This window comes from Anomaloglossus baeobatrachus, chromosome 4 (genome assembly GCF_048569485.1).
Source record: "Anomaloglossus baeobatrachus isolate aAnoBae1 chromosome 4, aAnoBae1.hap1, whole genome shotgun sequence".
Taxonomy (NCBI): Eukaryota; Metazoa; Chordata; class Amphibia; order Anura; family Aromobatidae; genus Anomaloglossus; species Anomaloglossus baeobatrachus.
Window position 1 is genome coordinate 431,883,575 of NC_134356.1, and position 14,464 is coordinate 431,898,038.

General features: G+C 46.1%; 1 protein-coding gene across 1 annotated transcript in view; it reads left to right on the top strand.

Moving 5' to 3' along the window:
* The window catches only part of LOC142301615 (TRPM8 channel-associated factor homolog), a 123,044-nt gene that overhangs the window by 82,028 nt on the left and 26,552 nt on the right, over positions 1-14,464 (top strand). Inside the window, exon 7 of the mRNA XM_075342643.1 lies at positions 9,548-9,885. Within this exon, the coding sequence (XP_075198758.1) occupies positions 9,548-9,885 (338 nt within the window). The remainder of the gene's footprint in view (positions 1-9,547; positions 9,886-14,464) is intronic.

Consider the following 14,464-nt stretch of genomic DNA (forward strand, 5'->3'; position numbering starts at 1 on the left):
CCGGGAAGATCTCATGGCAGTGGGGACATTGGTTTCAGTCAATACCATAAGTAACGTACTCCACCGCAATGGTCTCCGTTCCAGACGATCCCGTAAGGTACCTTTACTTTCAAAGCGTCATGTCAAGGCTCGTCTACAGTTTGCTCATGATCACTTGGAGGACTCTGAGACAGACTGGTTCAAGGTTCTCTGGTCTGATGAGACGAAGATCGAGATCTTTGGTGCCAACCACACACGTAACGTTTGGAGACTGGATGGCACTGCATACGACCCCAAGAATACCATCCCTACAGTCAAGCATGGTGGTGGCAGCATCATGCTGTGGGGCTGTTTCTCAGCCAAGGGGTCTGGCCATCTGGTCCGCATCCATGGGAAGATGGATAGCACGGCCTACCTGGAGATTTTGGCCAAGAACCTCCGCTCCTCCATCAAGGATCTTAAGATGGGTCGTCATTTCATCTTCCAACAAGACAATGACCCAAAGCGCACAGCCAAGAAAACCAAGGCCTGGTTCAAGAGGAAAAAATCAAGGTGTTGCAGTGGCCTAGTCAGTCTCCTGACCTTAACCCAATTGAAAACTTGTGGAAGGAGCTCAAGATTAAAGTCCACATGAGACACCCAAAGACCCTAGATAACTTGGAGAAGATCTGCATGGAGGAGTGGGCCAAGATAACTCCAGAGACCTGTGCCGGCCTGATCAGGTCTTATAAAAGACGATTATTAGCTGTAATTGCAAACAAGAATTATTCCACAAAATATTAAACCTAGGGGTTGAATAATAATTGACCCACACTTTTATGTTGAAAATTTATTAAAATTTAACTGAGCAACATAACTTGTTGGTTTGTAAGATTTATGCATCTGTTAATAAATCCTGCTCTTGTTTGAAGTTTGCAGGCTCTAACTTATTTGCATCTTATCAAACCTGCTAAATCTGCAGGGGGTTGAATATTACTTGTAGGCACTGTATGCACTGAGTTCAGCCCGTTAAACGAACGTGTTTGACAATATTGGACTTGTTCAATGCTTGTTTACCATCCTCTTTACACAGGATGATGAAGAATTATAGGCACAGACCAATCACTCATAAACCAACCTGTTCCCTTACATATCATGTTAAAAGCAGCACAATTGCAGGTTACACCCCCATAAACAATTCAATCACGCGATGAATGAGAAGCATTTTGTTCGTTGGGTGATTGCCGATGATTACACCTATCAACTATTATCTGTGTTGCCTGCATTTATACATGTGGATGCTACATATACACTGTATGTGACATAAACATTGTATGTTACACAAACAGATATACACACAATGCATGTTACACACACATATGTATATACACATAGGAGACACAAACACCTGCATACATATGCGTATAACTGTAGCCCTGGCATCCCTGCACTTTCCTGGATCTTCCCAACAGGAACATCGACTGTCTCAACATCGTGGCCGGGCTGCATCCTTCCCCACACCCCCATGGTTGTCCACATGTGCTCCTGCTTCCTCCTCCCAGGGTCTATGCACGCCTCACAGGTGTAAGCTTAGGGCACGCACATCTGTCCTTCACTTAATGAGCCATCATGCCATTTCCAGGAAGTGACTCTCAGCCTATGGTTGAGAGGCACTAGGTGCTTAAAGTATCCTCCCACTAGAAAAGGCACCTGTGCAATGTCCTTAGTTAGTCGTCTGTCTGCTAGCTAGTTCTCAAGTCCCATGTTCCTGTCCCATTACCAATTCCTGAGTTTGTTTTCCCATATCTGTCTGTCCCTGCTGTGCCCACCAAACCTGTCCATACTGCCTACCTGTCTGCCTCAGCCATCCCGCCTGTATCTGTCTGCACCTATGTCCGTACTTGAGCTCGTCCCTGCCATGGGGGTCAGCTGTCACAGTCCTGGTCACTGCTCTGGGAGTGGTGTCTGGCATCTGCCTCACAGCAGGTGCTTTATTAAGCCCCTCTCACTAAAGTGTAAGCCCATGTTCCCAGTGTGATACAGTGGGTCCACTCTTGATTGCCGCCTAAACATCGGCAAGCATTACTATAGCACAAACACACACATATATGTATACAGTGAGCACTTACATAGACATATATAAACATAGAGCACATGAATACAGACACATGCATACACAGAACACAAACATACATACACTGAGTACATATATATATATATGCATACATGGAGCACATACATAGAGATACATGTGTATACAGAAACTCTATATATAGATACATGCATACACTGAGCACAAACATGCTGATACATGTATAAATTGAGCACCTACATACAGACACATGCATACATGGAGCACCTACATACAGGCACATGCATACACGAAGCACCTACATACAGATACTTGCATACAAGGAGCATATACGGGTGTGCCGCCCCCGCGACAGCCGACGGGCTGCTTGGACACGGATCTACAGTGGCTCGAGGGATCTCCGGATCCGAGGCAGGGTCACGCGGCTAGCCGGAATAAAAAGGGGGATTGTTTGTGGATAGTGAACGGGATAATGTTCGTGACACCACCCACGGTGTGTGGTAACGTGAGGGACCACCGCTGCCGTTTGGGGAGCCCGGTGATGAGGGTGTGGCAGCTAGAGATGTTAACCCCTCCGTGGGCAGGGGAATGGTGTCCTGGGACTCGGTAATGGATTGAGCGCGGAGGACCCATCGGGAGTAGAGGGATATCAGGTACGCGCACAGTCCAAAGTCACTGACGCTGACACCAGGTAAACCAAACTCTTGAATGTTTTGCCTCTGTTGGTCGAGCACGCTGGGTCCGTGCCCCTTTGGTGTTGCTGGTTGGTCTGAAGCCTTGTCCCTTGGCACAGTGTGTCTTTTAGATGGATCCTTTTCTCTTGGAACTACTCGGATCCCGCTCACCTGCGTGGCTAGCAAGGTGAGCCTGCTCTCAGGGTTCACACTTGGGATTTTCTGGACGGTTTTGGGAAGTCCTATCCCCCCCGTTGCGCTAGTACGCCGATTCTGGAGCGGGTGGGGAATGGTTCCTGAAGACTCCGTTCCTGTCGGGTGAATTACTGGGCTGTATGAAGCTTCTTCACAGCCGAGGGTCCGCGTACCCCATCGTGCCCTAGCCCCTGCCCGGTTGTAGCACAAGGCAGTCGGCCTGCTCTCTGTAGCAGCACCGTGCCCCCTGTCACTACCCCCTGTGACCGGGGTTCCAGCTCCTTCTGGCCAGGCCAATGTCTGGCACCTGGGACGGGTACAGGAGCCCAGCTCCACAGGTGACCTGTCCTGTCACCGCTGCTCACTGCCCAACTACTACTCTTCAACTGACATCTCTGCCCTCCCTCTTCCATCCCTCCATCTGAGTGGCCCTATTCCCCTCAGGCCGCCCAATGGGTGTCTGGTGGGTGTGGTGCAGAGTGTTCCTCAGGATTTTTGTATACTTGTTGCTAGCAACACTAAATTGACAGGAGCCGTAACCAAGGAGGAGTGGGTACCATGCAGAAGGGCAGATTGCACGGCACCCTTGTGACGACCTGATAGGCTAGGGCGTCACACATACATATACATGCAAACACAGAGTATCTACAGAAAGACACATGGATACACAGAGCACATACATACTGTATTTGCATACAGAGAGCACATACATATTAATACATGCATATACAGAGCACCTACATAAAGATACATGCACATGGAGCATGTAGTTACAGATACATGCATATGCATAGTATCTACCTACAGACACATGTGTCGCGGGCGGGGAGGGACGCCGCTGCGCCGCCTTCTCTAACGCTCAGGTCCGGTGCTGCTGCGATGGCTGTTCGGTGGCTCGAGCGGTGGGCCGGATCCGGGGACTCGAGCGGCGCTCCTCGCCCGTGAGTGAAAGGGGGTAGTTTGGTTTGGGGATTTGGTCCATGACGCCACCCACGGGTTGTGGTGAGGTTGGGCACCACCGCTGCTGGTGATGGGGATCCTGGGAGCGATGGCAGGGAGCAGCTGGGATGTTGTTTTCCCCCTCCGTGGGTAGGGGTTGGTGGTCCCAGGGCCCGGTGAGATGACGGGGAGGCAGGGTTGGATGGGTGCAGGGTCGCTTGGACTGCGCAGCGTGGTGCCGGACGGCACGGTAGTACTCACTCAGCCACAAAGGTACGCAAAGTCTCTGGTAAGCCAAACGGCTGGATGGACGGGTCCCGCAGCCGGCTGCTGTGGCTTCTCCTGGACGGTTAGTGGTGGCTGCCTTTCCCTGCACCTGTGTGTATGTTCGGTCCCGATGGATTCCCACCGGTAACCCGCTCCCCAGCGTATATATGTACCGGAGGAGCCCTTTTGCCCGCAGGCTCTAGCCCTTGGAACTCTAGCTGTGGCGGTAGCTGTACTTCCTTTTGCTGGTCGGACGGTTGCCTTCAATCGGGTCTTGGCTGTTAGGAAACCCCTAGGGGTCCGGTCACTGACGGATTTGACCTCTAATGGCGACTCCAAGCCTGGTCGGGGTCCGTAGGCCCTGCCTGAGTGTGCTGGCTTCACTTCGCTCCCCGGTTCGGTAGCGGCGGGCCACCGCCCGTCCCCGGTCCTACGGTTCCGCGTTGATCTGCCTCTCCTGCAGACGGCCACCACCGTCTGCCAACCTTGCTCTTGGTGCCCGGGCCACACACTCGGACACGGTCAGTCTGCTCCTCCACTACTACCTCACTAACTGTTCTCTGCACTGACTCCCTTCCTTCTCCCGCCTCCAGGACTGTGAACTCCTCAGTGGGTGGGGCCAACCGCCTGGTTCACCCCACCTGGTGTGGACATCAGCCCCTGGAGGGAGGCAACAAGGATTTTGTGTCTGGCTGATGTGCCTGTCTCAGGGTGGGGGTGTATGTTGTAGTACCTGTGACGACCTGACTAGTCCAGGGCGCCACACATGCATACACAGAGCACATACATACAGATACATTCATAGACAGCACATACAATACAGATAGATTCATACACATGCATACACGGAGCACCTAGGTACAGGCACAATGATATACAAAGCATATGCATACACAGAGTACATACATTCAGATGCATGCATACACAGCACATATAAGTACAGATGCATGAAGAGACATGCACATACAATACACACAGTGGGTAAAATAACTATTGAACACGTCCCAAATTTTGTAAGTAAATATATTTCTAAAGGAGCTATTGGCATGAATTTCTCAAAAGATGTTAGTAACAACCCATCCAATCCACACAGGGAAATAAATGAAACCATAGATTTCCATGAATTAAGTTGTGTGTAATATTAAGAGATGACAAAGGAAAAAAATAATTAAAAACATGAAGAAAGATAGATGCAAAAAATCATAGGATGTAATGACACCATCTGAAATCTATCGGTTATTAAAGAGCAATCCTGCCACGTAGTGAAAAATAATATCATGGTTCAACTGATAGCATATAAAAAGGTGTATCATTATCGAGGTGCCACACAAAATCATTACATGATGGCTAGACCCAGTGAGGTATTTCACAATATTATTGTTGAAAAACATAGTGATAAGATTGGTTACAGAAGACTTTCTAAACTCCTAAAAGTTCCAGTGAGCACTGCTGGGGCCATATTCTGGAAGTGGAGGAACATAATTTAACCATAAACTGGACACTACTAGGTGCTCCCCCCAACATTTCATAAAGAGGAGTGAAAACAATTATCACAAGAATTGTTCAAGTGCCAAGAACCACTTGTGGAAAGCTACAGAAGAAGGTGAAATCAGCAGGTTCAATTGTTTCAAAGAAAACAATAATTATGCTCTGAACCTCCATGGCCTGTATGCAGGCTAATCTTCAAGTGCATTTAAAGCTTGCTAAACAACATTTAGACAAGCCTGTGAAATATCTTGAGAATGTAGTCTGGTCAGATGAGACCAAAATTGAACTCTTTGGATTCTATAATACACATGATGTTTGGAAGCCAAAAGCACCATATGGGGCTCAGTTTCAGCATATGGCACTGGCAAACTAATTGAAGGAAGCATAAATGGACAAACGTACCAGGGCATTCTTGATAAAAATCTGCTGCTACCTACCAGGATGATGACAAAATGAGGGTAGACATTTCAGAAAGACAGTGATCCCAAACACACAGTCAAGGAAACCCTCAATTGGTTTCAGAGAAAGGAAATAAAGCTGCGAGAATGGCCCAGCCAATCACCTGACCTGATTCTAATAGAAAATGTATGGAAGTAACTAAAATTCAGAGATCCTAAAAGGAGCGAACAGAACTTTCAGGATTTGAAGAGTGTTTGTCTGGAAGTTAAGGACAAAATCACACCTGAGCAATGCATGCGACTAGTTTCTTCATACATGAAGCATCTTCAAGTTGTCATCATTAGTGGTGGGCAAGCACTAAAATGCTTGACTGCTCGTTAATTGATAGGAAGAAATTCTAATCCCCTGGTGCTTGTCTCGAGTAACGAGCAATTTCGCTCTGCTCTATCAAGAAAGAAGCAGTGCCGAGCATGCTCACTCATCACTAGTCATCACCAATAAAGGCTTTTGTATGTAGCATTAAATAACTTTCAGTGAGCGTGCGTAATACATTTTCCCTATGTCATTTTACATTATTACACATCAGTAAATTTATGGACAGATATGGTTTGATTTCTTTGCCTGTGTGGATTGGATGGGTTGCTATCGACATCTGGTGAGAAATTAATGTCAATAGTACCTTTAGAAATGTGTTTACATAGCAAATTTGTGACATGTTCAATACCTATTTCACTCACTGTACATATGCACTACTCACAAAAACCTAGGGATATTTGGCTTTTGGGTGAAATTTCATTCTGATCCTAAAATGCACTCTAACCTTTTCAGGTGAACTTAATGAACCCTTCTCTAAAGTTTTGAATACTTATGTGCAACTGTTCAATGTTTCAGTACTTTTTGTACAACTTGCTGTTCTCTAACAGGGAGCTTAATGGCAAAATTCACAAAAGGTGTTGGATCATTGAATTGCCCAATACATTTCTGAGTTCAATTAGAATTGGTATTTAAACACTCATCCTCATCATGATGTTCAATTGTTGTGTGCCATCATGTCATGTCAAAATGTGATCAACAGTACCTCATCATTGCGAGGCTTCAAGCAGAATGTTCTCAGACGGAAGTGGTGACTGAGCTTAGAGTGTCACAGAGTGTCATTAACAGGTTGCAACACAGATATAGAGAGACTGGAAGAGTCACAGAAAGGCATGAAAGAGGACGTTCTTTGACCATATCCCACACTGATGACTGCTTCATTGCGAACAATGGCCTATGGAACTGAATGATGAATGGCACACTACTCCAAGCAAATTTAAGGGAGGTGCAAGACACTTAAGTGTCCCGTTAGATCATTCAGACCTGTTTACATTAGTGTGGTCTGCGTTCTAGATGACCTGCAAGAGTACCTGACTACACCACCAGGCACGAGTGTTATTGTCTTGCTGGACGAGGGACCAATGGGCATCAGTGCTCTTAACTGATGAAAGTCAAGTCACACTGAGCAGAAATGATGGCCACTAATGATATTGGAGACATCAAGGGGAGTGCTATGCATCAGCCACTGTTGTCACCAGGTGAACCTTTGTGGTGGTGGTGGTGTTACAGTGTGGGCAGGTGTGTCTACTCGATACAGAACTGGCCCTGTATGAACAACACAAGTCAAATATAATCTTAGGCTGCTGGAGACTATGGTGCCTCAAATGGAGTGATGTGCACTTTCTAAAGACCTTAATCCTGTTGAAAACCTAGTTCTCATGTAGAAGTCTCGTAGCTTTGTACTCCAGAACCTCAATGACCTGAGGGTACCCTTTCAAGAAGAGTGGAATGACATGCCTTAGCAGACTAAAGGCCCCGTCACATGGAACGATATATCGTGCGATCGCACCCGCCCCCATCGTTTGTGTGTCACGGGCAATTTGTTGCCTGTGGCGCACAAAGCCGTTTACCTCCATCACACGTACTTACCTCCCGAATGTCCTCGTTGTGGGCGGCGAACATCCTCTTCCTGAAGGGGGATGGACGTTCGGCATCACAGCGACATCACACAGCTGCCGCCCAATAGAAGCGGAGGGCTGGAGATGAGCGGGACGTAACATCCCGCCCCCCTCCTTCCTTCCGCATTGCCGGCGGGATGCAGGAAAGCTGTGTTCGTCGTTCCCGGGATGTCACACGGAGCGATGTGTGCTGCCTCGGGAACGACGAAGAACCTGCATCCAGGAATGTGACCGACATTATGAAAATTAATGACGTGTCAACGAGCAACAATAAGGTGAGTATTTTTGCTCGTTCACAGTCGCTCGTAGCTGTCACACGCTACAATATCTCGAACGATGCCGGATGTGCGTCATGGAATCCGTGACCCCGACGACATATCGCCCAATATATCGTAGCATGTGACGCTGCCTTAAAACTTCACTAGTGAACAGCATGAGACGTCTACTGTTCTACTATTTGAGATGAGGAAATCACGATTAGGTGCTTCTACTTAAATGCCCTACTTTCATGACAAAATGTAGAGTAAAATTTTTACATTTCACCCAAACGCCAAATAGCCCTAAACTTTTATTTTTAGTTAGTAGTGTGTGTGTATATATATATATATATATATATATATATATATATATATATATATATATATATGTGTGTATATATAAATATATATATATATATATATATATACACACTACTCACAAATATATACATACACACATAGAATTTTTACTGTAGTTGTCTGTTTCCCTGTTTCCTCTTCTCCAGTTTTTCTAGATTCCCGCACAGTACATGACCTGTGGTAACGTCATTATTACATGACTGTGATGTCACCAAAGGTCCTTAAGAAGTCTCAAAATTTAAAATTACACTAATAATGCACAGCTATTAGCAATGCATATTCTGTTATAGGCGCTGCGGCGGCTTGGGGGGGTTGGGGCCCTGGGCGATTTCCCAGTTTGCTCCCCTGTTCTGACGCCTGCCTTGTATATTTGTAAAGCATGCTCACCAAGTTGCTGCAGTTATTTAAATAAAAAGAACATGTCAGCACAGTTTTGCAATGTAAAGTGAAGTAAAGACATGAAATACTGATGAAATCGATACCTTTGGTGAACAAATCTGCTTTGTACTCTTTCTTTAATCATCATTTGGAATTTTCTCCTTATAATTAGATTTTGGTGCACAGGGGTCGGGCTGTACACTGCTTGTGACTCCCCAGACCCTTCACCTTCCTCCCATGTTTCAATGACAGGTCACTGCTGAGACTTCAAAGAGAGGTGAGGTAGATCATTCAAAGATGGAGGCAGGCAGAGGGTCAGGGAAGTAAGCAGGAAGGGGAAGACCCAGTGAGCAGTCCAGCACCTGTGCACCAAATCTAATTAGCAGAGAGCTTCACATGGTGATCAAAGAGGAACCACAAGGCAAATTTCTTCACCAAATGTAACAATTTAATTAGTATTACAGCACTATTACAGCCATGTCTTTATTTTACATTACAAAATTACTCTAACAAGTTCTCTTTAACATGCATGGTTACTTTACATTTTAGGTTGGATGCATTCCGGATACCCAGTTATGTGTCAACAACCATCAATCAATGAATTAACAGATCTTAAAATTATTAAGAAAGATGGAATATGGGGACCCATACATGAACTCGGGCACAATCAGCAGCAGAGTGCTTGGGAATTCCGTCCTAACACTACAGAAGCAACATGTAACCTGTGGTCGGTATATGTACATGAGAATGTGCTGGGAATCCCAAGAGATAAGGCTCATTCCCATCTGCAACCAGAAAAAAGAGATGCCCGTATCAGAGCGTATTTGACGAAAGGGGCAAAGTTAGCAGACTGGAATATGTGGACTGCACTGGAGACTTATCTACAGGTAAGACATAGAAACAATTTCTTGATTTACATCAAAACTACAATCTATTTTGCTCTCTGATGACTTACAACAACACATCACTCAGGAAGGCCATACTTAATACTTTTTTAAAATACCAGTACATTGCAGGATGCAGACAGGCCCCAATGGTATATGATGGAGGTACAGGTACAAAATGAGGATGAAAGTCAACTCACACACTTATTATCCATGAGAGCACAGGATTTTTAGTATTTAACATGCCGTTGATATGGCTTCCATAAGGTGCCAGTCATATGGTAACCTCTAGTGCACCATACTGGCTGGCAGTCCATTGCTTATGCCAATGTGGCGCCGCTGACCTGGCCAGGCACCACTGAGTACTGCACCCATGCTGGGGGCAGTACAATACAGGTAAGCCAGAAGGCTGACCGAGGTGTGACTACACAGGCGCATAGTAATCAGGTCTCACACATGTACCTTTGGGAGGACTCCTGAGAGCTTCCAGCAGGGGGCGTGGCCTCCATGTCCACTCAAGGGGTGTGGTGGAGAGCCTGGTTGCTAGGTTGCATAGGCAAGAACAGGAGAGGAGGAGCAGTGAGCCAGTTTAGTGTGGAGCTGAGGGAGAGCAGACGGAGGGCCCTGGAGCTGCTGCAATCTAACAGCGTACGCGCAGTGACTACTGACAGGGGAGATCGGTCACCTGGTAGTGCCGTCCTAAATCCACCCATGGCTAGAGAGAGCAACGGGGTGGCAAAGTAAGGGGACTGCCAGGGAGGTACCAGGCCCGCACGGGTAACAGGTCCCAGTGCAGAGATAGATTTACCTTTCTTCTGCCAAACCTGCCTGAGGGGGCACTTCAAACCCCCAAGACAACACCACAGAGTCCGCAGCCACGTAGCAAAGAGAGGGCCCATAGTTCACAAGAGGCAAGCAGCCGGAGTGACCTGGTCCAAGCTACAAGCAAACGGGCCGAAACGAGGGGAGCAGCAACTTCCCTGGGTGACCCCCGTAGGGACTGCAAGTTGGGGTCCTCACAAACAACAGAAGGGCTAGAGAAGGCGAGTCAGTAGCCATCCTCACAAGTCAGCCTGAAGGACACCTGGTTCCAGCCTGGTTCATCCCAGCTACGCCCGGGTTACTCACCCTGCCACCTAATGTGAGTAAAATCCCTGAAAGACTGTTTGGACTGTGCCTGAGTCATTCTGCGCCTTGTGATTCCACACACCTACACAGGGTCCTGGGGCTTGCCTCACTCTCGGGAGGCCACTACAACTGACTGCACCCACCATCAGCCCCAAGCACCCCTTAATCTGCAGTGGCGGTCCCCATTGACCGCAATACCGAGAGTGGAGTCACGACAATCCTAAGAAGACATCTTACCTGTGACCAGACTGTTCCATCCACGTGGAGTCCCTGAAGGTAATGCACCGACACAACAGCACCTGTGGGGCTTCACATCAATACTATGTAATCAGACAGGCTCTGTAAGGGCACCCTACAGGTATCAACAGTATTTCCACCCAGCAAAATTAAAAGGGCCTATGGTGCCTAAGTGCAAACAAAATAATATTTTACTTTAACTTAATTAAAATGTCAAGATATACACTATGAGAGCATGGGGAGGGATTATTCACCATGTTTACATACACAATTCTAAAACATTTTTTACATGGAATCTGCCTGCAAAATATAGTGTTCTTTTCCTGCAGCCATAGAGCTAATCTACAGGTAAATACCTTTATACATCACAAATGGCAGCCTATATTAAATACAGTTGAAACCAGAAGTTTACATACACTATTTGATCCTGTATCCCTTTAATTCAGGGACCTGGAGAGACAAGGTCCCCATTTGCCTCAATAGCGCAGCAACTGGGTCCATGCTGGAGTATAAAGTATGGCCAGTTGTAATGTCACGAGGACTTGGTGATAGCTAAGCTGTCCACCAAGCCAGAAGGCCCTATGCTACCCCTAATCTCAGGGATACTCCTGATGGTAGAGATGCCTGAGTCTCTTTCCTGGCGCTGCTCCGTGACCAGTCCTGATTTGATTCCCTATCCCCCTTCCCCAGGGAGTGACGGGACCGGAGTGTGAGGAATCCCACAAATACAGACAAGGGAAACTAAAATCTGTCAAACCACACCCACACACAAAGGTAGACACAATAAGAGATTCAGGAGAAAACAGAAGAACAGGATGGAAGCTACAAAACAACAGTTGTAAACTCCACAGCCGCACTAAGCAGTAAGCACAACTATCTCCAGAAAGTCTGAGACAACAAAGCACACAGGCCAACATAGAATAAACTATAGATGGTATGGTGGAAGGATTCAACTAGCATAAATAGGAAGAGAGCATATGTGATAGGACTCCCCACAACATGTGATCAAAGGAGCAATGAGACCAGCAGAGATTAACTCTTGCTTGCCTGCCTATGAATCAGCACAAAGCAGGTCGATGCCTGAGTCTGCCTGTGTTGATCCCAGACACCAGAGAAACCATCAGGCGGAGTGTCAGAATCTGCAATGTGAACAGAGCCTGATGCCACCGTGACAGTTGGCAAAATTTGTGCCAGACTCGGTATGACAACAAGAATACAACACACTCACTTTGTATTGAGCGCTGATGGTTTATTGTTTCAGAGCTGGTCCAATGACTCAAATTCAGCAGTTACAGGGAGAATACAAATTTATTTTCTTCCTGCAGCCTTCCTTTCAGATGGATAGCCACATATATAGTTGAAGCCAGAAGTTTACATACACTTTCTGAAAAGACACATATTCATGTTTTTCTCACTATCAGACATGAAGTCACAATAAAGATATCCCGCTTTAGGTCAATTAGGATTACTAAAATTTACTTATATTTACCAAATGGCAGAATAATGAGAGTGGGAGAGAGAATGTTTTAAGGCATTTTTTTTACTTTCTGCAAAGTCAAAAGTTTACATACATTTCATTAGTATTTGGTATTTTGCCCTTAAACTGTATCACTTGGATCAAATGGTTTGGATATCCTTTCGCAAGCTTCTCACAATAGTTGGTAGGAATTTGAACCCATTCACCCTGACAGAACTGGTGTACCAGAGCCATGTTTATAGGTCACCTTGCTCACACCTGCCTTTTCAGCTTTGCCTATAAATTTCCAATAAGATCCAGATCAGAGTTTTGTGATGGCCACTCCAAAACATTGACTTTGTTATGCTTAAGCCACTTTGTAACCAGTTTGGCAGTATGCTTTGTGTTCTTGTCCATTTGGAAGACCCATTTCCCCCCAAGCTTTAAGTTACTGGCTGATGTCTTGAAATGTTGCATCAGTATTGCCACATATTCTTCTTTCCTCATGATGCCATTTATTTTGTGAAGTTCACCAGTCCCTCCTGCAGCAAAACAATCTCACAACATGATGCTGCCTACCCCGTGTTTCACAGTTAGCATGGTGTTCTCTTGCTTCAAAGCTTCTTCCTTTTTCCTTTAAATGTAACGATGGTCATCATGGCCAAACAGTTAAATTTTAGTTTGGTCAGATTGCAGAATAGGTCTCCAAAAATTAAGGTCTTTGATTCTGGGTGCATTTGCAAACATTGTTCTGTTTTTGTCAGAGTGGCATTTCAGCCCATGTTGCTACAGTACTTATTTCACTGTGTGTAATGACAGTGTTTGTTGCTTAGAGAAGCATGTAACCTATACCTCCGTCTTCGCTCCCACTCCTCTGGTAGTGAGGCACAGAGCATTGGAATTGTGGTCTTGCTCCTGAGTGGGGACCCACAATCATGGGCTTTTTCTTTGCCCCCCTGAGTCACCGGTGTTTTTGTCAGTGGATGGGTTTTTCTCAGCAATCGAGCTCATTTATGATGTTCCAGACAAAATATCTTTAGCAGAGTCTAAAATCCGTTTACTGCAACAGGGGAATCACCTGCCAGAGGATTATTGCTCCAAATTCCGGCACTGGTCTATGGACACTCAGGATTTTTATGGTTAATCTTTTATGTTGATTCTTTCTATGTTTTTAGATTTTGATAGGTATTGACTCATTATAGTTTTTTGAAGCAATTTGGAGAATCCTCCTCTTCCTGACCTGACATCACAGGACAGTATGCGTGCACCACAAGTCTCTGAGTCTTATCATCATCACCTCCACTCCTGGGGGTTAACGTCAGATGACAAGGGTCGGGATTCTACTCTGACCCTACTTTGTCCGGGTCAGGATCCAACTGACAAAGATTTTGGGTATTGATGCAGATGCTTTCCTCCTCTTGAGTCTGCGAATCTTTGGAAATCTCTGATGCCCATGGGATAGAATGTGTGAACAGCTCTGCAGACTCGCCTATGTGTGGTTCACCACAGTCAGTTTGCCGGTTGGAGATTTGTGACGAGGTGGTGGAAACAAGTATAATTGTGGTGGCACCTCTGAGGAAAGAACTGTGTGTGATATTGAGGTGCAGGAAGAGGAGAGGCCACTTGATGCTGCACTTGCGATCCACTCTAGCACCTGCTGTTCATTAGCTTCATTTCGAAGTTGAAGCGATGTGTGGCTGCCAAAGAAATTTAGTGGAGTAGGCTGTCCAGTAATGAAAGTTGTTCTTATTTCTCTTGGGA